Source organism: Hypanus sabinus, chromosome 12 (assembly GCF_030144855.1).
Source record: "Hypanus sabinus isolate sHypSab1 chromosome 12, sHypSab1.hap1, whole genome shotgun sequence".
NCBI classification, from domain to species: domain Eukaryota; kingdom Metazoa; phylum Chordata; class Chondrichthyes; order Myliobatiformes; family Dasyatidae; genus Hypanus; species Hypanus sabinus.
In genome coordinates, this window is record NC_082717.1 from 105779674 (window position 1) to 105804042 (window position 24369).

General features: G+C 45.2%; 1 protein-coding gene across 5 annotated transcripts in view; it reads left to right on the plus strand.

Annotated features, from left to right (window-relative positions):
- The window catches only part of LOC132403223 (filamin-A-interacting protein 1-like), a 381794-nt gene that overhangs the window by 344152 nt on the left and 13273 nt on the right, over nucleotides 1-24369 (plus strand). For 4 of the 5 annotated variants that reach the window (XM_059986627.1, XM_059986629.1, XM_059986630.1 and 1 more), the window contains 2 exons: nucleotides 854-3584; nucleotides 21120-21334. In XM_059986627.1, the coding sequence (XP_059842610.1) occupies nucleotides 854-3584; nucleotides 21120-21317 (2929 nt within the window). In that variant the 3' untranslated portion in view covers nucleotides 21318-21334. The remainder of the gene's footprint in view (nucleotides 1-853; nucleotides 3585-21119; nucleotides 21335-24369) is intronic. The other variant, XM_059986628.1, reaches the window with a different exon arrangement.

The window sequence follows — 24369 nt, forward strand, 5'->3', positions numbered from 1 at the left end:
TATTAAACAGACACATGAGCATGAAGAGAATGGTGAGGTATGGATGGTACACAGCAGGTGGACATGCAGTGAAAATTAACATCAAGAGCAGCACAACAAAATGTGGGCTAAATGGTCTCTCCAGAGCTGTTCTAAATTCTATGACCATGGCTGACCTTTTACCTCCAATACTACAGTCCTGATCCCATCACATGCCGCTTGATGCCTCTGTCTAGAAATCTACCATCCAATTTATTCAGAGACTTGGCCTCTGGTGAAAATTCCACATGTTCACCAACCTCTGGCTGAAGGAATTTCCCCACAGCTTATCTCGCTCCATACCCTGAGGTTGTTTCTAATTTCTACTGTACTTCCAACATGGCAATTCCACATCAGGACATGACTTGCAAAAGAACACCCTACGTAAGGTAGAAGCTCAAGAGGCAGCAGATGCTGGAAACCCTGGAGCATCAGACAATCTGCTGGAGGAACTCAGTAGGTCAGGCAGCATGCCTGAGGGGAGAGGGGGTTAATGGACAGTCAGAGTTTCAAGCTGAGGCCCTTCACCTGGACTGAGAGGTGACAGGTGGAGGCAAAGCGCTGCGGATGATGGAATCTGACAGCAAAGGAAGGTAGTCCATGGAATCAAATAAGGGAGGTGGGGAGAGGCAGATAGGAACATCTGCCCACCTCTGTCACTTTTTTTCCACTGCATATTTCTTTCTTCAGCTGCAGTATGATCTATTGAATGCCTTCAATATTTTGTTTGTTACCCCTATAAACATGCTGCAATAGTTGACATTTCCCCACACTGCATAAAGCCCCGCGACATATTTCAGTCCCGTTCTCATGCAGCCTTCTCTTCTGCCCTCAGGTTGAAGAAACTGCTTGAACAGGAAAAGTGCTACCAAGCTCGAAAGGAGAAGGAGAACAGCCGACGGCTGGGCCGGGTGCGAGAGGAGTTGGTGAAGCTGAAGTCATTCGCACTAATGCTGGTGGACGAGCGGCAGATTCACATTGAGCAGCTCGGCCAACAAGCCCAGAAGGTGCAGGAGCTCGTGCACAAGCTCCGGGAGGAGGAACAGAGAGTCCGTAGCAGTGACGATAGAGCCAGGGAGGAGGCGCAGAAGGTATTCCAGCTTGAAGCAGAACTTGAGCACAAATCTGCCAAGTCCGTGCAAGAGCTCGACGAGATGACAGCTAAACTGGCGAACCAAGAGGCGCAGAACCGCCAACTACGGCAGAAGCTGTCGACTCTGGCCCATCGGTTCGAGGAGCTGGAGGAAGCCAACAAGAGCCTCCAGAAAGCAGAGGAAGAGCTGCAGGAGTTGCGGGACAAAATCAGGCAGGGGGAGTGCGGCAACTCCAGCCTCATGTCCGAGGTGGAGAGCCTGCGCAAGCAGCTGCTGGAGATGGAGGGGAAGGACGAGGAGATCACCAAGGCCGAGGATCAGGGCAGGGAGCTGAAGAAGAAACTGCAGCAAGAGGAGCTCCACAGCAGCAGCTTGAGGCTGGAGGTGGAAAAGCTCCAGAAGAGAATGGTGGAGCTGGAAAAGCTGGAAGGCGCTTTCAACAAGAGCAAATCCGAAAGCTCCCAGCTGCACACCAGCCTGGATAAAGAGAAGGCCCTGAGCCGAGACCTGTTCAATGAGCTGGAAGCAGTAAAGGCTCGCGTGAAGGAGCTGGAGTCCTCTGAAGCCAGGCTGGGGAAGAGTGAGTTCAACTTGAAAGATGATCTGACGAAGCTGAAGTCCTTCACTGTGATGCTGGTGGACCAGAGGAGGGGGGTGGCCGAGAAGCTCAACCAAGAAGAGCAAAAAGTCAATGAACTCAACAACAAGCTCAAGGAGGAGCAGAGCAAGACCACTGAGGTGACGGAGAAGCTGATAGAAGAGAGTAAAAAGCTCCTCAAACTGAAGTCAGAGATGGAGGAGAAGGTGTCCAGCTTGCTCATGGAGAAGGAAGAACTGGTGATGAAGCTGAAGAGTGAGGAACAGAGGTCCAGTGAGCTGAACCACCACCTCAGCTTGCTGAAGAAGAGGCTAGACGAGGACGAGAGTGACGCTCTGAGAAATCGGGCCACCCCAGAGGCTGAGCGTCTGGCTGAGGAAGCCCAGCCTGACAGCCTCAAACTGAGGGAGCTGACGCTGGAGGTGGAGCAGCTGAGGGGCCGGCTGCGGCAGCTGGAGGTGGTGGAGGGCGACCTGATGAAGACGGAGGATGAATTCGACCGGCTCGAGCAGAGGTACCGGAGCGAGCGGGACAAGGCCGACCAGCTGAGCCAGCAGCTGGAGGAGATGCGGCAGCAGGTCCGCCGGAGCGAGCAGGGAGAGGGTGGCGGCGCCAGGGAGGCCGAGGCGCGGGGCAGGCTGCGGCTGGAGGAGGCCCGGAGCCGCGAGCTGGCGGCCGAGGTGGGGGCGCTCAAGGAGAAGATCCACGAGCTGATGCAGAAGGAAGACCAGCTGTCCCAGCTGCAGGCCGAGTACACGCGGCTGCAGAGGCACTGCCAGCGGGAGGAGGACCGCAACAAGGACATGGGCCTGGAGGTGGTCAGCCTGGCCCGCGAGCTGGAGCTGTCCAGGCGCTGCAGCCGCGCCCTCCGACCCAGCGCGGACGGCCGCCGCATGCTGGAGGTGCCGCTCGCCTCCACCGCCGTGCAGACGGATGGCGCGGCCGCCGAGCAGGATGACCGCAACACCACGGCCGTCTTCATCCGCCAGTCGGTGCAGGAGGAGAACCACCTGATGAGCCACCTGCGCCAAGGCAGCCTGAAGAGACAGCCGGCCGTGCTTGAGCGTTACCCGCTGGCCACCGGCGAGCCGGGCCTGCGCCGTTCCTGGGTGCCCTGGTCCAAGCGGCGGGAGGCGGGCACTGGCCCCGGCAAGCCGCTGCTCGTGTCTGGCAAGCAAGGGCAGCCGCTCCACATCCGCGTGACGCCAGAACAGTGCGGCAGCACGGCCACGCTGGAGATCACCAGCCCGGCAGCCGACGACTTCTTCTCCAGCAGCGCTGTCATTCCCACGCTGGGGCCCCACAAGCCTCGCATCACCATCATCCCCGTGCCCAAGACCTCCGAAGGCCACTTCTCGCCCGAGCGCCCGGCCTCGCCGGTCACCATCACCACCTTCTCCCGGCCCAGCTCGCCCCCGGGGCGCCCCCACCCCCGGCCAGCCTCCCCCGACGCCTGTCAGTCCCCCATCCAGATCGTGACAGTGAGCACGGCCCCAGGCCCTGAGCCAGCCCAGGGCCCCGAGCCGCAGGAGCTGCAGGTGGGCCGGGCCGTGTTCAGGATGAGCCCGGACCAGCAGGGAGCCAGCCGGAGGTACGGCCCCAAGGCCAACATCATCACCACGGAGGACAACAAGATCCACATCCACCTGGGCACCCAGTACAAGCGGCCGGCCAGCGGCGGCTGCCCCGAGCCCGGCGCTCCGCTCATCACGGTGCGGCCGCTCGCCGTGCCCGCCGACGGCAAGGAAGGCTCGGGCACCGTGCTCCGCTCACCCCGCCACTGCACCCCACCCAAGGGCTCTCCCAGCAAGATGACCAGCAGCATCATCATCACCCCAGCCAGCACGTCGCCCACTCGGACCACGCCGGCACTGGTGAGTGGCACAGTCCAGCTCTCAACGTGGTACTCGTTCGTTATTGTCACGTCCCCAGGTCCCTCTATACGTTCAGACTGTAAAAAGAAAAGCGGTAAGAGTATAACATTAGAGTGGCAGAGTGCGGTTCGGATCAACGAGTCTCAAGGCAGCTTTGCTGTAGCTGGAAATGAAGGCGCGGCAACTGACGTAAACCTTAAGTAACCCACCAGCTCTGACCAGAGGTCTAACTGTCAAGTCTCTTTCTTCTTCCACAGAGTCTGCCTGACCTGCTGATAATTTCTGTGCTTTATACCAAATATACCCAAGTCATCGGGTTGTGCTTAAGCCAGAGGTTGATGGATTTTTAATTAGTCAAGGCATGAAGGGATATGGGAGGAAAGGCTGAGAGGGATACGGGTGGATCAGCCGTGGTGAAATGGCAGAGCAGACTGGATGGGCCAAGTGGCCTAATTTGCTCCTTTACCTTACGGTCTTTTATTTCAGTAGGATTGACTGATTTTCTGTAATAAATAACATTGCATTGGTGGACTTTCAGGCATTGTGCGTCCAAATGTGGATTGCAATTGATGTAATAGCATTGATCAATGTGTTCCTACGCAGTGTGGAATCCTTGGCTGTGGTGTGACTGCCAGCCAGTGTCCACGAAGGGCATCTCTTGCCTTACCCAGTAGCCAAGTGCCATGGGTGTGGGTAACTGGAGGTTAGGTAGGAAATAGGTCCCACAAGCTAGATGTTACTTGACCCCAGGCATATAGAAATGGTTGATTCCTAAATAGTCTCACAAGGCAGCCAATACTATAGAATCATTCAAACTGTGCATAAACAGGCCCTTTGGCCCATCGTGTCTGGGCTGACTATCAAGTATCCATCTAACTAATCCCATTTGCCAGCACTTGGTCTGTAGTCTTCTGTCCCTTTGGGATTCAAGAGTTTGTCCAGCCACCTGTAACGCATAGCAGATAGTAGCTTGTCTAACATTACCATCAGCCAACAAGGTCAGAAACGATTGACATGTATAAGGGCTGCCCGTTATGGGTGCAGAGCTAGCGATCAAAGTTGAAAGTAAATCTATTATCAAGGTGAATATACAACCATGACATCCATTTTTTGCAATAAATCCATAATAGAATATTAACCATAACAGAATCGATGAAAGACCACATCAACTTGGGTATTTAACCAGTGAGCAAAATACAACAAACTGTGCAAATACAAAAATATTTAAGTAATAATAATCAATAAATAAGCACTAAATATCGAGAACATGAGACGATAAGTATTTGAATGTGAGTCCATAGGTTGTTGGAACTTTTCAATGATGGGGCAAGTGAAGTTAAGTGAAGTCATTCACTTTGGTTCAAGAGCCTGATGTTTGAGGGCTAGTAACTGTTCCTGAACTTGGTGCTGTGAGTCCTGTGGCTCCTGTGCCTCCTTCCTGATGGCAGGAATGAGAAGAGAGCACGTCCTGGATAGTGGGGGTCTCTGATGACGATGAATTGGTGGGGAGGGATGAACTGGGCTGTATCCACTGCTTCTTTAGGATCTACCATTCCAGGGCATTGGTGATTTCATACCAGGCTGTGATTCAGCCAGTCAATATTCTCTCCACTCCACATCTATGGAAATTTGTCAAAGCTTGTGATGTTGTTCTGAATCTTCACAAACACCTAAGGAGACAGAGGTGCTGCGTGTTTTCTTCATAATTACACTTACGAGCTGGACCCAGGACTGGTTCATGGACCTCAGGTTTCCTCCTCCTGAAACTCTTTGGTCTCACTGACATTGAGTTAAGTGTTGATGTTGTGGCACCACTCAGCCAGATTTTCAGTCTCCTTCCTATATGAAGACCATTCAGTCAGTTATAATGTAGATGATGTCTTAAAACAAAATAAGTACTTCTCAAAAATTTCTCATAGGTTTAGTTAGGTAGTTACTGCCTGTTATGCTCGTGGCATTTAGGGCAGCAGTGAAGGTCCTCCATCTCTGTCTGTCCATGGCCATCTTCTCTATCATGACTCAGATGTGGTTCAGAGACATCATTTCTGCTTTTGTGGTACAGCGCGAGTTGCCTTTGGTCTCTCATGTTTCCTCCGCCCTTCAGGGGTCCAGTGAAGTGCTATCTTGATGATGGAGTTGGCCCATCATCTGATCATGTGCCCAAACCATCTCCAATGTTTCTTCGTGACCTCTTGATGACACTGAAAGAATAGGATGTGATTGGAGATCTTCCTTGAGCATAAAACTCGGAGGATCTTCCAGAGGCTCAAGGTGTGGAATGACGATAGCTTGGTAAGGTCACTGTCTGTTATGCACCAACATTCTGACCCATACAAGAGTGTGGACAGAACACAGCTCTGGTACAAATTCACCTTGGTGTGGATACTGTACTTGGCTGATATGGGCTTAAACATCACAGACTTTAAACCGCAAGCTGCAACCATAAAATCGGATCAAATAACAAACCACCATCAGATTGCAAGCTAATTTGTTTTGAGATATCAATCGTTCCTTAAAGCACAGTCCCTCAAATTTCTTGATTCCCAAAAATCTCACTTGCGAATAAGATAAATAGGAAAAGTTTAGAGGAATGTGGAACAAACACGTGGACATGGGACAAGCTGAAGAGGACAACTTGTCCATCATGTACAAATTGGGTCGAATTGGCCTTTGGTCATGACTCTGACTCTGTGAGACAATATCTGGGACTACATTCCCTGGCACCAGCTATGGATTGATTATGCAACGTCACACAGTTTCTTATGGCCCTTGGAGGTGCACACACTTCACTGATTTCACAATAAAAGCTTTCCCTAGAGACCCAAAAGCCTCGGATCCTTGAAAACAGTCCAGTCAACTTGAAATGCTTTGTCGTTGTGTGAAAGCACAACACACAACCTCTTTTGATCCTTGGTTCTTCACAAAAGGCATCATCCAGAGATATAGTGCAACATTATATTGGTCAACAGCATCACTGACATATCTTGTCCATACCTGGTCTGGTCAAGGCAAGGTTACTTCACAATGCATACATTTGATCTTCAGAGCAGGGTACTATTAAAATCATATTGTTTATAAAGAACAAAATCGCTTACCCAATTGTTCAAGGTAATTTTGTTACAATAACTTGCCCAATCCTCTAATGTGGCATCTGGGTCCTGGTATCAAACCTCCAACAATGAAATTTCTATCAAAGGCTTTTCCAACAGGAACAACAGTTAATTCAACGCTATTAACTACTTTGCTTTCCTTACAAAAAACTTTTTTGTTTTATCTCATAATTAATCTCCAACACTAACTCCTCGGTACTTACACAAGAAGGGGCCTTGGTTATCAATGGCCTGTAGGAATCCCTATGCTTCCTTATTGCTGACAGGATGATTTAGATGTTTAGCCTCCGTGGCCTCCGACCACTAATCCTTTTCCCTTGAGTATAATAATTCCCAAAAACCACACTGAGCGTAGTATTTTGTGATACCTTTGCATATAATTAGGGAAAAGTAAAAACAAGTTATAACAAAAACTTAAATATATTTGCTGCAACACACACAAAAAGCTGCCTGACTTGCTGAATTCCTCCAGCTCTTTGTGTGTGTGTTGTTTTGGATTTCCAGCATCTACAGAGTTCCTTGTTTTAAATATATATATTGTATGGGTCTGAATCTACTTTTCAATAAACAGAGTCCAGTCTTCTAACTTAACTAACCAATCATCATCCATGTATCCTCCATGACCCCCAAATACTTCTAAGTCTGCCTAAGTCTAATACTGCCTAAGTCAATAAGAATCCATGGGATTAAAAAGACACTTATTCCTTGATGTCATATATATACTTACAGCTTAATTTATATTAACGTTTTGTGGCACAGATCTTCATTAGCCACAGGGTGGAGTATCTTTGGAAAACATTGCCACAAACCTAGTCATTGGGCAGAGTTAAAGCAGAGGCTGATAGTTGTTGATTAGTAAGGTTGTCAAATGTTATGGGGAGAAGGAAGAAAAATGGGTTCAGAGGGATAATAAATCAGCCACGATGGAATGGTGGAGCAGATTTGACAGGCTGAGTAGTCTCAGGATCAGTTTTAAAACATTTTGTGTTTTTACATACCTTTTGCAATTAACCAAATCCCTTCCTAGTTAAAGAACATTGTAAAATATCTATAACAATATAAAGCAAAATTAGAGAAAGCAGGTTACATTTCTTTACTGTTTTATTAGGGATGGCCTCAGTCTTTGTTTTATCAACTTTGATTAAGTAGACTCTTTAAAATACAAATAGCTGACAAGGTTGATGAAATATACAGTGTATCCATGCCTATGTAGCCCAACTCTACTGGTAAGTTTATAGCCATGGATTCAAACACCTTGGCTAAATCCTTAAAAGAACTACACAAAGACGCTATTTGAATTATGAGGTGGCTAAAATTGCGTCTTTTGATTACAACTTTCACAAGAGTAGCACGAGAAGATTGGAGGGTGGCAAATGCTAATTCCTTTGTTCAAAAAAAAGGTAATAGGGATTATCCTGGGAATTATAGTCCAGGGAGTCTTATGCTAGTGGTAGGCAAATATTGAAGAGTATTCTTAGAGACAGGATTTACGAGCATTTGCTTAGGGTTAGTTAGCATAGTGGTGCCTCATAAGTCTGCCTAAGGAAGTGACGAAACAAACTGATAAGGCTGGAGCAGTGGATGTGGTGTATGTCGATTTTAGTAGGCTCATTCAGAAAGTCAGGAGGCATGGGATCCAGGGAATGTCAGTTGTGTGGATACAGAACAGGCTTGCCCACAGAAAGCAGAGTATGGTAGTAGATGCAGTGTATTCTGCCTGGAGTAAGGTGAAAAGTGCTGTTCCTCAGGGATCTGCTCTTTGTGATTTTTATAAACGACTTGGAAAAGGAAGCGTGAGGGTGGATTAGTAAGTATGGAGATGACAAAAAGGTTGGTGGTGTTGTGGATAGTGTAGAAGGTTGTTGTGGCATTGGTAAATTGTTATAAACTCAGTCAGCGCCATCATGGGCACGAGCCTTCCCACATCCAGGACACCTTCAAGGAGCAATGCCTCAAAAAGGCGGCATCCATCATTGAGGACCCTGTCACCCAGGACATATCATCTTCTCATTGTTACCAACAGGAAAGAGGTACAGAAACCTGAAAGCACACTCTCAACAATTCAGGAATAGTTTCTTCCCTCTGCCATTTATGTTTTTTTAATTAAATATTGCATTGTACAGCTTCTGTATAGTGACTAATTTCATGACATATGCAGGTGATATTAAACCTGATTTTGACTCTGATAGGATGCAGAGCTGAACTGAGAAATGACATATGGAGTTCAATCTAGAAAAGTGTGAAATGACAAACTTTTGAAGGTTTAACTTGAAGGCGGTATACAGGGTTCATGGCAGAATTCTCAGCAATATGAATTGTTCATGTCCATAGATACCTTAAAGTTGTTGCACAAGTTGATAGGATGGTTTAGAAGGTACATGAAGTATAGGCCTTCATCAGTTGGAGGAGTTCAAGAGCCACGAGGTAATGTTGCATCTCTCTAAAACTCTGGTTAGACTACACAGCGTACAGTCACATCGTTCAGTGACCTGCACCCTCTCCAACAATGTCACATTCTTCAGTGACCTGCATCCTGTCCAAACAGTCACATCATTCAGTGATCTGCACCCTCTCCTACCTGGTCGCCTCAATTTTGGAAGGATGTGGAAGCTTTAGAGAGGGTACAGAGGAGATTAACCAGGTGCTGCCTGGATTAGAATTCAAAATTCAAAATAAATGTTTTATCAAAGTACACACCACCATATGCTACCTTGAGATTCATTCCTCTGGAGGCATTAATAGGTGAACAGAGAAATACAATACAATTAATTTTTTTTAAAACTACATAAAAACAGAGACTGACAGATAACCAATGTGCAAAAGGAGACAAGCTGGGCAATTCTTAAGTAAATAAACAATACTGAGAACAAGAGTTGTAGAGTCCTTGAAAGTGAGTCCATAGATTGTGGAATCAGATCAGCATTGAGGTGAGTCAAGTTATCCCCTCTGGTTCAGAAGCCTGATGGTTAAAGGGTAATAACTATTCCTGAACCTGGTGGTGTGGAACCTTTGGCTCTATACTCCAGCAACAAGAAGATAGCAATGCCTGGATGGAAGGAGTCCTTGATGATGGATGCTGCTTTCTTGTGATAGCTCTCCTGACATAGTAGATGTAGTCAATGGTGGGGAGGGCTTTCCCCATGATGGACAGGGCTATAGTCGCCACTTTGTGTAGGCTTTTCCATTCTTAGGCATTGGTGTTTCCATACCAGGCCTGGCTGCAACCAGTCAAGATACTCTCCACGGTCCGCCTATTAAAAACTTGTCTATGTTTTAGATGATACGCCAAATCTGCACAAAAATCTAAGAAGCTCTGTGATGCTTTCTTTGAAATGGCACTTGCATATCGGTCCCAGGACACATCCTCTGACATAACATAGAAAGACAGAAACATCGAAAACCTACAGCGCAATACAGGCCCTTCGGCCCACAATGTTGTGCTGAACATGTACTTACTTTAGAAATTACCTAGGGTTACCCATAACACCAAGGAATTTATAGTTACCCACCCTCTCTAATTCCAACACCCTAATGAGGACTGGCAGATGGACGACTTCCTGTAGTTAATAATCAGCTCTTTGGTAATGACTGACAGGCTGTGGCAACATTCAACCAGAATTTCAGTCTTCACCCTACCCCCCATTTGCCAGTCCATCATCACTTTTGATTTAGCCAATAGTGGTGTCATCAGCAAGGCATTGGAGCTGTATTTAGCCACATAGTCATTAGTATAGAGTGGGTGATGATGGTCGTTGTAAACTCTGCCTGTCTCTGTTGTGTATCTTGCTTTGACTTTGCCCTATCTACCTATCAGCTGCTTTGCTAAGGCTGTCTGTTTTTCCTTTACATCCCGCTGAATCACCCTTAAGTTTGGCTAACTGCCACCTTGCCCCTGAATTAACTGTCTCCTTTGTCTGAAGGGTCTTTCTTTGCAGTTTGTTGCCACTGATTACTTAGCCAGCATATCCATGATGGTAGATAGCAAGGTTATACGTTTCTGCTTCCTAGCCATATCTTTCCAGCTGCACAGAATATTCACCTCATTTACAAGCTGGGTAACTGGGATTTTATTTGCCACTAGTAGAATCTACACCAGATGTACAATTCTTACTGTTGTAGAGGAATTGATATTAATGCTAATATTATCTGAAGTTACCCTACTAGAGCTCACTTCTATCATACAGTGAACATGAACAGCCATGGTGTAGAACAGAGAACATAGAACAGTACAGCACAGGAGCAGGCCCCTTGGCCACAATATTGTGCAGATTCAGCTAAAAAGAAAATTTTAAAAAATCCAAAAACTAAACCCTCCTTACCTACACAATCCCTCCATCTTCCACACATTCATGTGCCTATCCAAAAGTCTCTTAAAAGCTTATAATGCGTTTACCTCTACCACCAAACCAGACAGTGCATTCCAGGTATTCACCACTGTCTGTGGAAAAGGACTTACCCCTCACTCCCCCTTTGAACTTAGCCCCTCTCACCTTCAATGCATGCCGTCTGGTGTTAGACATTCCTACCCTGGGAAAAAAATACTCCCTCTCTACACTATCTGTGCCTCTTATAAATCTCTATCAGATCTCCACTCAGCCTCCACTGCTCCAGAGAAAACAACCCAAGTTTGTCCAGCCTTTCATGACAGCACTTGGCCTCTAAACCAGGCAGCCCCCTGGTAAACATCTTCTGCACCCTCTCCAAAGCCTTGACATCCTTCCTATAGCAGGGCAACCAGAACTGCATGCAAAATCCATATGTGCCCCAGCCAGAGTTCTATAAAGTTGCAATATGACTTTTGAACTCAGTGCCTCGACTGATAAAAACAGGTAAGCCTTCCTAACCACCCTATCAACTCGTGTTGCCACTCTCAAGGAGCTATGAGCTTGGACCCCCCAGATCTCTCTGCTCAGCAACACTGTTAGGGGTCTTCTGCCCTGCTATCTTATCTGACATCAACCTCCATAACACCATGTTATGAAATAGATTTTGCTTAAGCATCACATTGTAGTTCCTAATATAGTCGGCTCTGAGATGCTTGTTGGAGATCTTTTTGCTCATCTTCAAGTTTAGCAGCAATCAAAATGTTGATGTTTGTTTTTTTGCCAACAATCTCCCTCTCTCACTTTCTGCAGTTTAATCTGTGTCCACTAATGTCCAGCCTGCATGAACTTACTCACGCTAGAATTTCTAACATTGGGTGCCTGTGCCATTCGCACTGGCCTGGTCCCATTTTTGAAGAACAGCAGAAGGAAGCAGCTCCCTCTGGTCCAAGTTGATCATGAGTGATACTGCCCTTACTTTCTGCATATTGATGATCCCTTTCATGTCACACATCAACCTTGCTACAGCCACCAGGTTGTGTCTAATTCATCGTCCCCACTTGCTTACTCTCGTAATGTTTCTGTAAAATGGTAAAAACACCTAACCCCTCTCGGCATACATTACATATAAAGTTGCATACAGGATACACTCTTCTTCTAACCACTATTAAAATAACATTTCTAGAAAGACTAAAGCTAACTGAAGGACCAATATCCTTTAAAAACTATTTCTGCTTTAAGACAGGTTATCTAAAACTCAATCCGAATACCTGAGAGCATAAAAATGACTGACTAAAACGAAAATCTTCAATAGAAAGAGAAAATAACATTTTGAGATACTCCCACTATCCAGGGAAGACCATCCACTAAAGGCAACAGGGTCAAAATCAAACTTAGAAAGTAGTTAGGCTTGACCTGAGCTTTTCTTCTTTTGGATTTATGTCTCTCCAACTTCCTTGTACATTTTTATGAACTGTATCAGATGATCTTACTCCAGTGAATAATTATTCCAGTGGAAGAGGGAGAATTGCTCTGCAAAAGCTTTCCTGTTAATAAAGGCTCATTCATCTGTCCTGCTGGATAAGTGGATGAGCACTGTGTTCCATGCTATGGTTGACCAGAGGTGATACTGGGAGGAGATCAGCAGCTATTATTAACTAACACTGTAATGCCATAATTTTACTTAATTGTTTAAAAGAAACACTGGAAGGAAGTCAAGAATAAAGTGTAAAAAGTCTTTGATCTCTTGAGAACGGGAGGAAGGTTTATACCAAGGAAGCATTGATCCATTCTCTTTTAGGGTCATATGGTGTACGTCATTAGGCCTGACATACACAAGAATATAATTGTTATACTGAAGGCCAGATCGGGCTGGCATCTGACCGGAATGTTCTTTGGCAGTTACTTGGCTACATCCATCTCACTGGTAAGATGTCCAAACCAATGCAACAAAATGTAACTTGTGTAATTCTTACTTCTTGTAAGAGAGCCCAACATTCCAATACCCTTCCTAATTACTTGTGGTTCCAGCATGTTGCCTTTGTATTGCCGGTACAAGGTTTTGCAGAGTTCCTTTGCACCATCACCAGATAAAAGAGTTTAGCTTTATTTGTCACGTGTACGTCAAAGCATTTTGTTTGTGTCAAATCAGATCAACCAGGATTGAGTTGGGCCATGTTCCCGGTGCCAAGATAGCATACCCACAATTCACTAACCCTAACCTGCACATCTTTCGGGAACGTAGGGGAATCCAGAGCACCCAGAGATCACAGGGAGAATGTACGGACTCCTTATTGATAGCGGTGGGAACTGAACCCTGGATCTTACAGTAAAGCATTGTGCCAAGCACTACTCTACTGTGCTGCCCCACTTTGTGAGGAGATGTTGCCCGATATTATTTGGACCTCATTGTCACAGTGGTGACAGAGTAGAGGTCAAAGTGGGTAGAGAATTAATGGGATAGGACACTGGAGAAGGTCAAAGTGGTGCAGCATTATAGCAGTGTTGCAGATGTAAATGACAAAGGACCGGGCTAAGGAGAATGAACAGAAGGAATATAAAATACAACAATTTCAGCTATTCCCTTTGTCCTATCCATCCTACCCGTACACACTTCGCAGCTTAAACTTAATTTTATTTTTTCTCTTTCCCAATTCTGACAAAGGGTTCTAGGCCTGAAACATTAACTCTGTCTGACCTGCTAAATGTTTCTAGTATTTTCTGGTTGTATTTTAGGTTTTAGCGTCTGCTGATTTCGTTGATTTTTATTTAAATAATGACTTCTTCATTCATCTTTCCAAGGTGGATTTCCTATAGTTTTCCCATATCAAAGTTCAAAGGGAATTTATTAACAAAGTACAAATATGTCACCATATATAACTCTGAGATTCATTTTCCTGCAGGCACACTCTGCAAATCTATAGAATAGGAACCATAACAGGATCAATGGAAGATCAGTCAGAGGGCAGAAGACAACAAACTGTGCAAATGCAAATAGAAATAAGTTGCAATAAATAAAGGGAACATGTGATTATGAGATTAAGAGTTCTTAAAGTGAGATCATTGATCATAGTTATCCTTCTTTGTTCAAGAGCCTGATGGTTGAGGGATAGCAACTGTTCTACAGGAGTTTATACTCTATCTACCAGCTTGTCCTCAGTCCATGTCCCTTTGCGTGCTGTTTGCATTCTCTTCATGACTTGTTAACTCATTTATTTTTGACTTGTCAACAAACTTTGCTACTGTGCACTTCATCCGTTGATGAGATAGGTTATTAACAGTTGAGACCCGAGCGCTGATTTGTGGTTCACCCCTGTAGTTACTGATTGTCAATGACCTAGTAATCCCAGCTGTTAGCTCCCCTGTTGTTTCAATCTTCACCCCCTCTCCCCACACACACCCAGCCTTTTCTTTGTTTGCCTCCGTCCATCACCCACCTGCCTCTGCCTCCTAACTCCACCACTACCCTTACCCTGGCTGATTCCATCTGCTAATTGTCCTTTACCCCTCCTTTGTACACTGACCCCTGTCTCAGCGGTTCCCTGCTCTTCCCTCTTTGTTCTCAGTCCAGTCACAGATGTTTGACCCAAAACATCAGAAGTACCCTCAGCACCCCCCACCTCCCAGATGCAGCTCAGTCCATTGAGTTGCTGCAGCAGTTTGTTGGTTGCTCCAGACTCTAGGCCTGACTCTTGTTTCTCCCTGCAAAGTTTATCCCAACCTGTACCTTACGCTGGAATATTAGAGTAATGGAAAAACACAGCACAGAAACATGTCTCTTCCCCTGCTCCCATCGACCTACACCGGACTCATAACCCTCCGTGCCAGTACCCCGTCGACATACTATCAAACCTCTCTTAAACGTTGACATCGAGCTCGCTCGCACCACTTGAGCTGGCAGCTCGTTTCACACCATCACGACTCTGGGAGTGAAGAAGTTTCCCCTCATGTTCCTCTTAAACTTTTCACCTCTCACACTTAACCCATGACCTCTAGTTGGAGTCCCACCCAATCTCAGCTGGAAAACCTTAGTTCTTGCATTTACTCCTCATAATTTTGCATACTTCTGTCAAATCTCCCCTCAATCTTCTACGTTCCAAGGAATAAAGTCCTAACCTATTTGATATTTCCATATAACTCCATCAGTCCCAGCAACATCTTTGTAAATTTTCTCTGAACTCTTTCAACCTTATTTACATCTTTCCTGTAGGTAGGTGACCAAAACTGCACACAATACTCCAAATTAGGCCTCACCAACATCTTAAACAGCTTCAACATAACATTCTAACTTCTGTAATCAATACATTGATTTATGAGTTTTCTTTAAGACCCTATCTTCCTGTGGTGCCTCTTTCAATGGATTATGGATCTGTATTCCCAGATCCCTTTGTTCTACACCACTCCTCAGTGCTCTACTGTTCTCTGTGTGAGACCTACCCTGGCTGGTCCTGCTGAAGTGCAAAACCTCGCACTTGTCTCCAATAAATTCCAACTGCTATTTTTTTCAGCTGATCCCGCTGCAAGCTCTGACAGTCTTCCTCACTGTCCACGACACCCCTAATCTTGATGTCAGCCGCCAATTTGCCAATCCAGTTAGTCACATTATCAGCTGGACCTTTGATATATGGTAGATGACAATAATAACAGACCCTGCTATATGCTTTTGTGCAATAGCCTTTTATTTAGCACCTGATCAAATGTGTTTTGTAAATCCAAATAAACTATATCTACTGGTTCCATTTCCCCCAGTATATTGGTTACATTCTCACAGCATTCTGGCCATTAATCAGACTGAGGTGACAGTTTCTTAAGGGAATGGTGCTAATGTAAGATAATTAAAGTTGACACTGTTTTTAAGGGTCTTCCAATGTGAAGGGCCCTCTAATACTTTTGGCACTTGGGCAATTAGGGGATCATTTACAGTCACTAATTGACTTTCCAGTTCATATTTGGGAGAAGACTGGAGCACATGTTGGAAGCTCCTGTGTAGAATATACAGAATTAATTCCAAGAATAGCCAAACCCCTGGAGCCATACGGCAGCATTGACCTTTCTTTCAATTTCAAGGTTCAAAGTTCGTAGCAAATTTATTATCAAAGTACATATAATGTCACCATATACAACCCTGAATTTCATTTTCTTGCGGGCATACTCGATAAATCCATAATAATATTCACAATAGAATCACACCAATTTGTGTGTTCAATCAGTGTGCAAAATATAACAAACAGTGCAAATACAAAATGAAATAAATAATAATAACACAGTAAATAAACAAGCAATAAATATCAAGAATATGAGATGAAGAGTCCTTGAAAGTGAGTCCATAGCTTGTGGGAACATTTCAATGATGGGGCGAGTGAAGTTATCCCCTTTGGTTCAAGAGTCTGATGACTGAGGGGTAGTAACTGTTCCTGAACCTGGCGGTGCGAGTCCTGTACCTTCTTCCTGATGTCAGCAGTGAGAAGGGAGCATGTCCTGGGTGGTGGGGGTTCCTGCTGCAGGATACTGGGTGATTCATAGTGCATACTTTACAGAGCTGGCTGTAAGATCAGGGTTCAATTGCCACTGCTGTCTGTAAGGAGTTTGTAAGCTCTCCCTTTGACCACATGGGTTTCCTCCGGGTGGTCTGGTTTCCTCCAACAGCCCAAAGGCACACCAGTGAGGATTGGTAAGATGTGGGTATGATCGGAGTTGTAGCAACATTGGCAGACGTTGCTGCAACACCCGTAAAATACTGGAGGAACTCAGCAGGCCAGGCAGCGTCTATGGAAAAGAGTAAGCAGTTGACATTTCGGGCTGAGACCCCGATACTGCGACAGTTTACTCTTTCCCATAGATGCTGCCTGAGTTCCGCCAGCGTTTAGTAAATGTTGCTCAGATCTGCAGATTTTCTCTTGTTTGTGCCACAACCCTCATAGATTCGATGTGATGCAAATGACTCATTTCACCGTGTTTTGAAGTACATGTGACAAATAAAGCTATTTAAAAAAGAGTGAGAATTGGATCATCCGATTCATATAGCCTTTCTTCCTCGGTGAAATTCACCAGTTGATCAGATTTATAAAATATCCCCCTAAACACCTGCCACTGCTGGCCCCTCCCCCCCACCCCCCCCCCCCCCATCTAATTCCCCTGCCAAATTCAATCACATCTGCTGTGAAGTTCAGAGGAAAGAGTATCTTTTCCAGGAGTCTTGTTCAGGGCATGCCTCACTCTGGGGGCGAGGGTGCACATTGTCGGGGAACTTGGAGAATCTTGCGCTTGCTTTCCCAGCGTGTTGTGGTGCTTGCTACAGGCAGGTCCAGCCTCAGAAGCAAGACCGTGGGCTTTCTGCTGTTTTGAGGTCCCCTATTTAAATACCCTGTTCCTCATCTGGCCAGTAGCTATGGTGGCATACCGGAAGCATTAGGGGATTTACCCATCAATGTCGCGTTTCAGCAAGAAGTGAAAGGTTCAAAAAGTTGAATGTACATTTCAAATATAAGTGAGTCGGCAGACAAGAAGCCTGGAGCAGTTGGAGCTGGCCCACAGCATCAGCACAGCATCAGCACATAGTGGAGTAAAAGCTGCAGAGCTCACGGACACGAAGTAGTTGTAACTGTTACTGTGACAAGGCAGTGTTGTAATGAACCTTTGTTCTGCTGGTAAGCACTGATGAACCTCATATCGTGTACCGTTCTCTGGGGTGCACGGAGAACCAGAGAATACTTACTAGTTTAAATAAGAGAGCTGTCAAATCCCATATCTTGCATTCAGTTCAACTGCTGGCAGGCGATGAAGGAATGAAATACATGGCAGACAAGAGTCGGCGTGAGGGCTGTGCAGGGAAATCCCAATCCTGTTTGAAATAATACTTCTGCTCAGAAAGTATTTTCATCGGTATATTGTCCAAGGAGCAATGATTCTTGGAATGCTTTCCTGTCTCCCTTTGGGTAACCACCCTCATCCCCACTTTCGCAGGAGATTATATCCCTCGCGGGACTTGTTCCCTGTTGACTGGGTTTCCATGGCACACGCTGCTTTGTCAGCTTTGTAAAATGCTCCAAAACAAAGCTGCAGCCAGGTACAGTTCTTACACTTCAACTATCCGGCTCCTCAATCAGCATGGATAATCTCACTCACCTCAACTCTGAACTGATTCCACAATCTACAGGCTCACTTTAAAGTCATCTACAACTCACATTCTCAGTATTAATTATCTATCAATTTATTTATTTTTCTATCTATTTGCTTACTTGATTGTTTATTTGTTTTTGTTGTATTTTATTTATTTAGAGATACCGCATGGTAACAGGCCCATTCGGCCCAATGAGCCCACATTGGCCACTTACACTCATGTGACCAGTCAGCCCGCTAAGCCACATGTCTTTGGACTGTGGGAGGGAACAGAAGGATCTGGAGGAAGCCCACGTGGTCATGGGGAAGAACGATATTAGTGAAATTCATAGTACTCAGCTCTTTATTTAACAGGAGATTAAAGGCAGGATTTTTCTGACAAATAGGGTCAGTCTTGCAATATCCAACGATTTCTCTTCCTTGGAATCAACAATAGTGCTGGGAATGTTGCTTTAGTAATTCCTGGGTGAAAGCATTTGAATAGAATGCTTACTTCTGGGACAGTAAACCAAAATCAGTTCACTGCCTCTGCTCCACCTGCCAAAAGCAGGACTTCCCAGTGGCCAAACGTTTAAATTTCCATTTCCATTCCCGTTCAGACATGTCAGTCCATGGCCAGCTCTTGTGCCAAGAACAGGCCACCCTCAGGGTGGAGGGGCAACACCTTATATTCCAGCTGGCTGACTTCCAACCTGATGGCACGAATATCAATTTCTCCTTCTGGTAAAATTTTCTTTCCCTACCCCTCCCTTTTTCTTCTATTCCCCACTCTGGCCTTTCACCTCTTCTCACTTGCCCATCACTTCCCTCTGATGCCCCATCTCCTTCTCTTTTACTTAATGTCTGCTCTCCTCTCCTATCAGATCCCTTCTTCTCCAGCCTTCTACCTTTCTCACCCACCTGGTTTCAACTTCCAACTCGTCCTCCTTCCCCTCCCCGTTTATTCAGGCACCTTCCCCCTTCCTTTCCATTCCTGAAGAAGGGTCTTGGCCTGACACGTCAACGGTTTATTCACTTCCATAGGTGCTGCCTCAGCATTTTGTGTTTGTTGCTTAGGTCACTACCTAAGTGGGGTGGGGGAGTGCTGCTGGGTGCTTGTGAGGCTCAGCCAGCCTGCTGACTGTTATGTCTGTTTCAAAAGGCCAAGAATTCTGAGCAGAACTTGCAACTTGGAGGGGTGTGATCACCAGGTTGTCTTTCATGTGCAACATACCAGTCAGCAAAACTGCATCATGGTCCACGATGGCCACTGCAGAGAGGAAAGTACGATCTTGCTTTACTTACATTGTCATGACAGGATCCAGGATGGAAACAGGCCTTCAGTCATTGTCCAGATCATAAGCCATCGGAGCAGAATTAGGCCAGTTGGCCAATTGAGGGTGTTCGTCCATTCAAATATGGCTGATTTATCCCCATTTTCCTGTCTTCTGCCTGTAACCTTTGATGCTCTTATTAATCAAGAACCTATTAACCTTCACTTTAAATATTCCTCCTCATCTCCATCCTAAAGGATGTCCTTCTATCCTGAGGCTGTGGGTAATACGCTAATACTTAGCCAGTGAAAAATGAGAAAGGTGATAATCCATTCGTTTAGCTGTTGTACTGTTTTCTGCCTGTAAGCGGGGTGAGCCATCACATACTTGTGAAAAATACATGAGTTTGTTAAAAGGTACAAATGATAATAATACAATTTTAGTTTTACTTTCATTCATCTTAAAAAAAGTATTTAAAACACACAGTGCTTTCCAACCCTATCAACCAATATGTCTTTGGGATATGGGAGGAAACTGGAGCATCTGTGGGAAGTGCATGAGATCAGAGAGGGAATGTGCAAACTCCACACAGAGATTAGGACTAAACCCAGATTCCTGGCACTGTGAGGCAGAGGCTATGCTGGCCATATACGTTAAGTAGAGATGAATGGATGACAGCTTCAGGACAGCCAGACCTGATCTGATTAATCTGCTGCTGGCAGTGATTTGGATCAATTTAACTTCAATTACTCCAATAGTTCATTGACTAACCTATATGGTATTATCATATAGGCATCAGAGGTGTAAACCTTTTGGTACATTTTACCTTTGAATCCTCTCTCATTCCATGGGTAAGCAAACCTGAAAAAAAATGCCTTTCCAATTTCAACGGTCGGCAAAGATTTTGCTTCCTGAATACTTTTGGGTGTATCTCATGGATTTTGGACTGCAGATCATGAATCTCTATGAAATTTCCCTGTCACACACCGTTTTTTAAAAAATTGCATATATTTGTTATTTCAATTCATAAACTGATTATGGAAGGTGTTTTAGTTGGTTCACAAATCAAACAGGTTATAAGTTACAGGCAACTCAAAGGACTGCAAGTGGGGCTGGAGTAAATCACAGGGAAGGCAGTCAAGGATGTTGTTGAGCATTTTCTCGGCAACTACAGGGCACCAAACTATGTGCAGCTAGTTGACAACAGGCTTCAAGCACACAAAACCATGAACACGTTACTAGAGAATCAGTTTCTACATTCCCATTTAGACTTCTTCCCTGCAAATCTTGGCGCTGTCAGTGATGAACACGGTGAAAGGTTTCACTGGGACATTGCAGTCATGGAGAACGGTATCGGGGCAACTGGAATCCATAAATGCCGGCTGATGATTGTTGGACACTTAATTGAGAAGCCTCAGAAAATAATCAACAAAACATTTTTAGCTTAGTTGTACTATTGCAAAGTGTCAGCACATTATATCCAATGTGTTTAATTTCTTGTTTCTCCAAATTCCTAAGTGATACAAGTAGTCTGAAATTAGATTTGTGTTCAGCTTCAAGCCGTCTATAATAAACAAAAACACTTCCTCAGGATGCAGCACTTCTGAAAAAAAAATTGTTGTCCAATGTTATCAATCAAGAAGCTTCTTATTTAAAACAACGGGTTGCGATCAAAGGTTTGCATTTTTGAACAGAATGTTAACAATGTCTTTTTCTTCCTTTCCCTTTTAGGGAGCACAGGAGGGGTCAGCACCTCGGCCCGCACCCACCCGCATCCCCATGTCAAAAGGTATGAAAGCAGGAAAGCCTGTAGTGGCAGCAGGAGGTGTGACAAAGTATGAATCTCGTGCTGAAAGCCAGTCAATGAGAATTGAACTGAAGAAGTGTCCGCTCAGCAGTTCAGCCCCGCAGGCTGGGGGGAAGGGCTGAACGTGGAGGCCTTGGGGGTAGGTGGAGGTCTTACTGCGACCATGGAGATCACCCCTTGTTGGTAGACTCACCCCCCGCTCCCACACACACCACAAACTAACTTTTTCACCTGCTCCTAATTTGTCTAACAACGTACTAACTTTGTGTTTAGTGGTCATGAAAACTAGCATTACAATAACACTGATACTGAGTTGTAACAGAGAAGAAAGTGATGCTTTGTAATTCTGGAGACAAATTCCCAAATTAACCAAGGCCACTCTCACTGCGTTTTCTGCATGCTTCAATGCGAAGATTTGCTTAGATTCTGCAAAATTAAAAACGGAAGTTCAGAGGGATCGCAAGGCATTTAAAACTGTAATGGTTTGTCCAAAGATTCTTTACACTCTCTACAGTTTGGAGTGGTGGGAGGACTTGCTAACTGACCTATAGGCTGACAGATCACATAGTGCAAACCCGTTCCATGACTGGGTGCAGGAAAGCTTATGGCAATCCGACAACCCATTACATCGGAAGGAAGTTTGCCCGTACAAACTACAACAGGAGACAGAAGGTGTAAAGGTTGAGAGGAAGAAGCTGTTCCTGAATCATTGAATGTGTGTCTTGAGGTTTCTATAACTCCTTCCTGACGGTAGCAATGAGAAGTTCTGGGTGATGGGGCCTTTAAAGTCGGATGCCACCTTTTTGAGGCATCACTCCTTGAAGATACTGCGGAGCTAGTGCCTACGTTTCCAACTCTCTGCAGCTTACTTCGGTCCTGTGTAGTAGCATCCCCGCGTCCCCCCCCCCCAATACCAAACGGTGATGCAGCCAGTTAGAATACTCTCCATTATAACATGTAGAAATTTCCAAGTACCTTTGGTGACATACCGCGTCTCCTTAAACTCCGAATGAAATATAGTTGCTGTCGTGCCTACTTTGTAACTTCATTGATATGTTGGGTTCAGGATAGAGTCTCAGAGGTACTGACACTCAGGAACTTAAAATTGCTCACTCTTTCCTCTCCTGATCCCTCGATGAGGACTGGTGTACGTTCCCTCATCTTACCCTTCCTGAAGTTCTTTGCTTTTACTGATGTTGAGTGCAAGGTTGCCGCCATGACACCACTCAACGAGCTGATCTGTCTCGCTCCTGTGTGCCCTCTCATCACCATCTGCAATTCTGCCAACAATAGTTGGGTTGTCAGCAGATCTGTCTATTACAGAGTTTGGTGAGAGGTTTCAAATCTGATGAATTGGGCTGCACTCAGGACCAAATCCTACAGGGAGAGTGTAAGCAGAACCGGCAGTCGTCACTCTCTGCCCCTGAACAGAGGGAATGCTGCATTATAAACTGGCACTGGCCCAGCTCTTTTCTGAGATCTATCTTTTTTTTAATAGCTTGGCAAATTGTTTTCCACACAGACTTACAGTAAAACACTTTAAGTTGTTTTTATGTCAGTTTATGTAAGTTCACAAATGGAGAGTTTGACAGAAATAACAGAACTTCTGAATTTCCTCATTGATCCATGAAATATCATTCTCACCACCCTGTTATGCATAGCTACTTTGAAATACAGTTTTAAACAGCTTGACAGGATATGCCTTTGAATGACAATTATGAAAAGACTTTGTGAAGTTACTTCCTCCCCTATCTCTCACTGCTACTATGCACCATTTACTGTGTAAGCATCCATCCAGCCATAGTCTCTCCATGGTGATCCTGAGATCTGTGCCTGCTGTGGACGAGAAGTTGGCTCAGTCCTGGCCTCCTGTTGCATAACACAATTGGGAATTCACTGTGCGATAACAAGTGACCACACACCAGTAGGGTCTCTGGATGTTGCCTGGATAGTTAATGAATGATTAATTTGAGGTCTGGGCAGCCAAGTTATCCACCAAAGACGGTGCTGTATCTGAGCTACAGACACTGCCAATCTGATCTGAATCACTTAACTCTTCCAGTATTTGTGATTTCTGCAGCAGTTTAACAGCCTATCAATTTCTAAACTACAACGAGCCACATTGATTTATCTAATACCATATCTAATGACTGGGCAGAGTTTGTGTGTAGATTTTGAACGGATCTTGTGGACTAAACTTCTAAATTTTGGATGCCAGCAGCATGTTTGCCCCAGCTGAGGACTCTGGAATCTCAGTCACTGTCTTGAAATAAGGGGCACATCAGTCAAGACTGAAATGAGGATTGAACTTCAACCATCGGTGAAAATGTTCACATTTCTCTGCCTGGGAGGACTGTAGATTCTTTTTAATCAGAGATCAATAGATTTGGGGTTATAAGGAGCTGCCGGAGCAGAGGTAGAAGATAAGTCATAATCGTGGTGAATGGTTAGCAGGGTCAAAGGGCCAGACCGCTTATTTCTCCTCCTACAGTCTGAAAAACCAGCCATAAGATATACGGGATGTTTCATTCCACCCCTGAACATGGATGTACGCATGTGTCACATAAATAATATAGTGTAAGTAACCTTCTCACCAGGGCTCGTACACCAACTTAACTCTGTACCTATCTCTGCTAACAGCTGTGTGATTCATCAGTGAGAAGGTCACCTTTCATAAGCAGCAAGTGTCTAGGGTCAGAATGATTTGGGGATCGTCGGGTACTGCCCTTACAGTTATCAGTAACCCAGAAATGATAAAAAAGTACATTTACCAAACTGACAGTTACAGAAATAAGGAAAGCACAATGAAAAGGCCCATTACAGTTAAACCAGTCCAATGTGCACTTAAGCGTTGGAGCTCGTTTCCGGAGTAATCAGGAGCATCGCTTTACTCATGCGCGGAACCCACGGTCTGCATGAAAACACACACCACAGCCTGAATTTCCCTCCAAGACCATCTCCAATGAACTGGCTCTCTCAGAGTATTGGCCCTTCCTCCTTGGAGCCATTCATCTGCTCAAAGCACTTCAGGCAATGGGGACTCTCCTTCCAACTGCACCCTGCTGCATCTTCCCTCGTGCCTCGCCCTGCAGCTCCCTCCAAAAAGGACCCCAAACAAGACTACTGTTCTTCAGAAATGTCTTCCTGTCCAGCTCTCTAAAACCTTCTCTACAT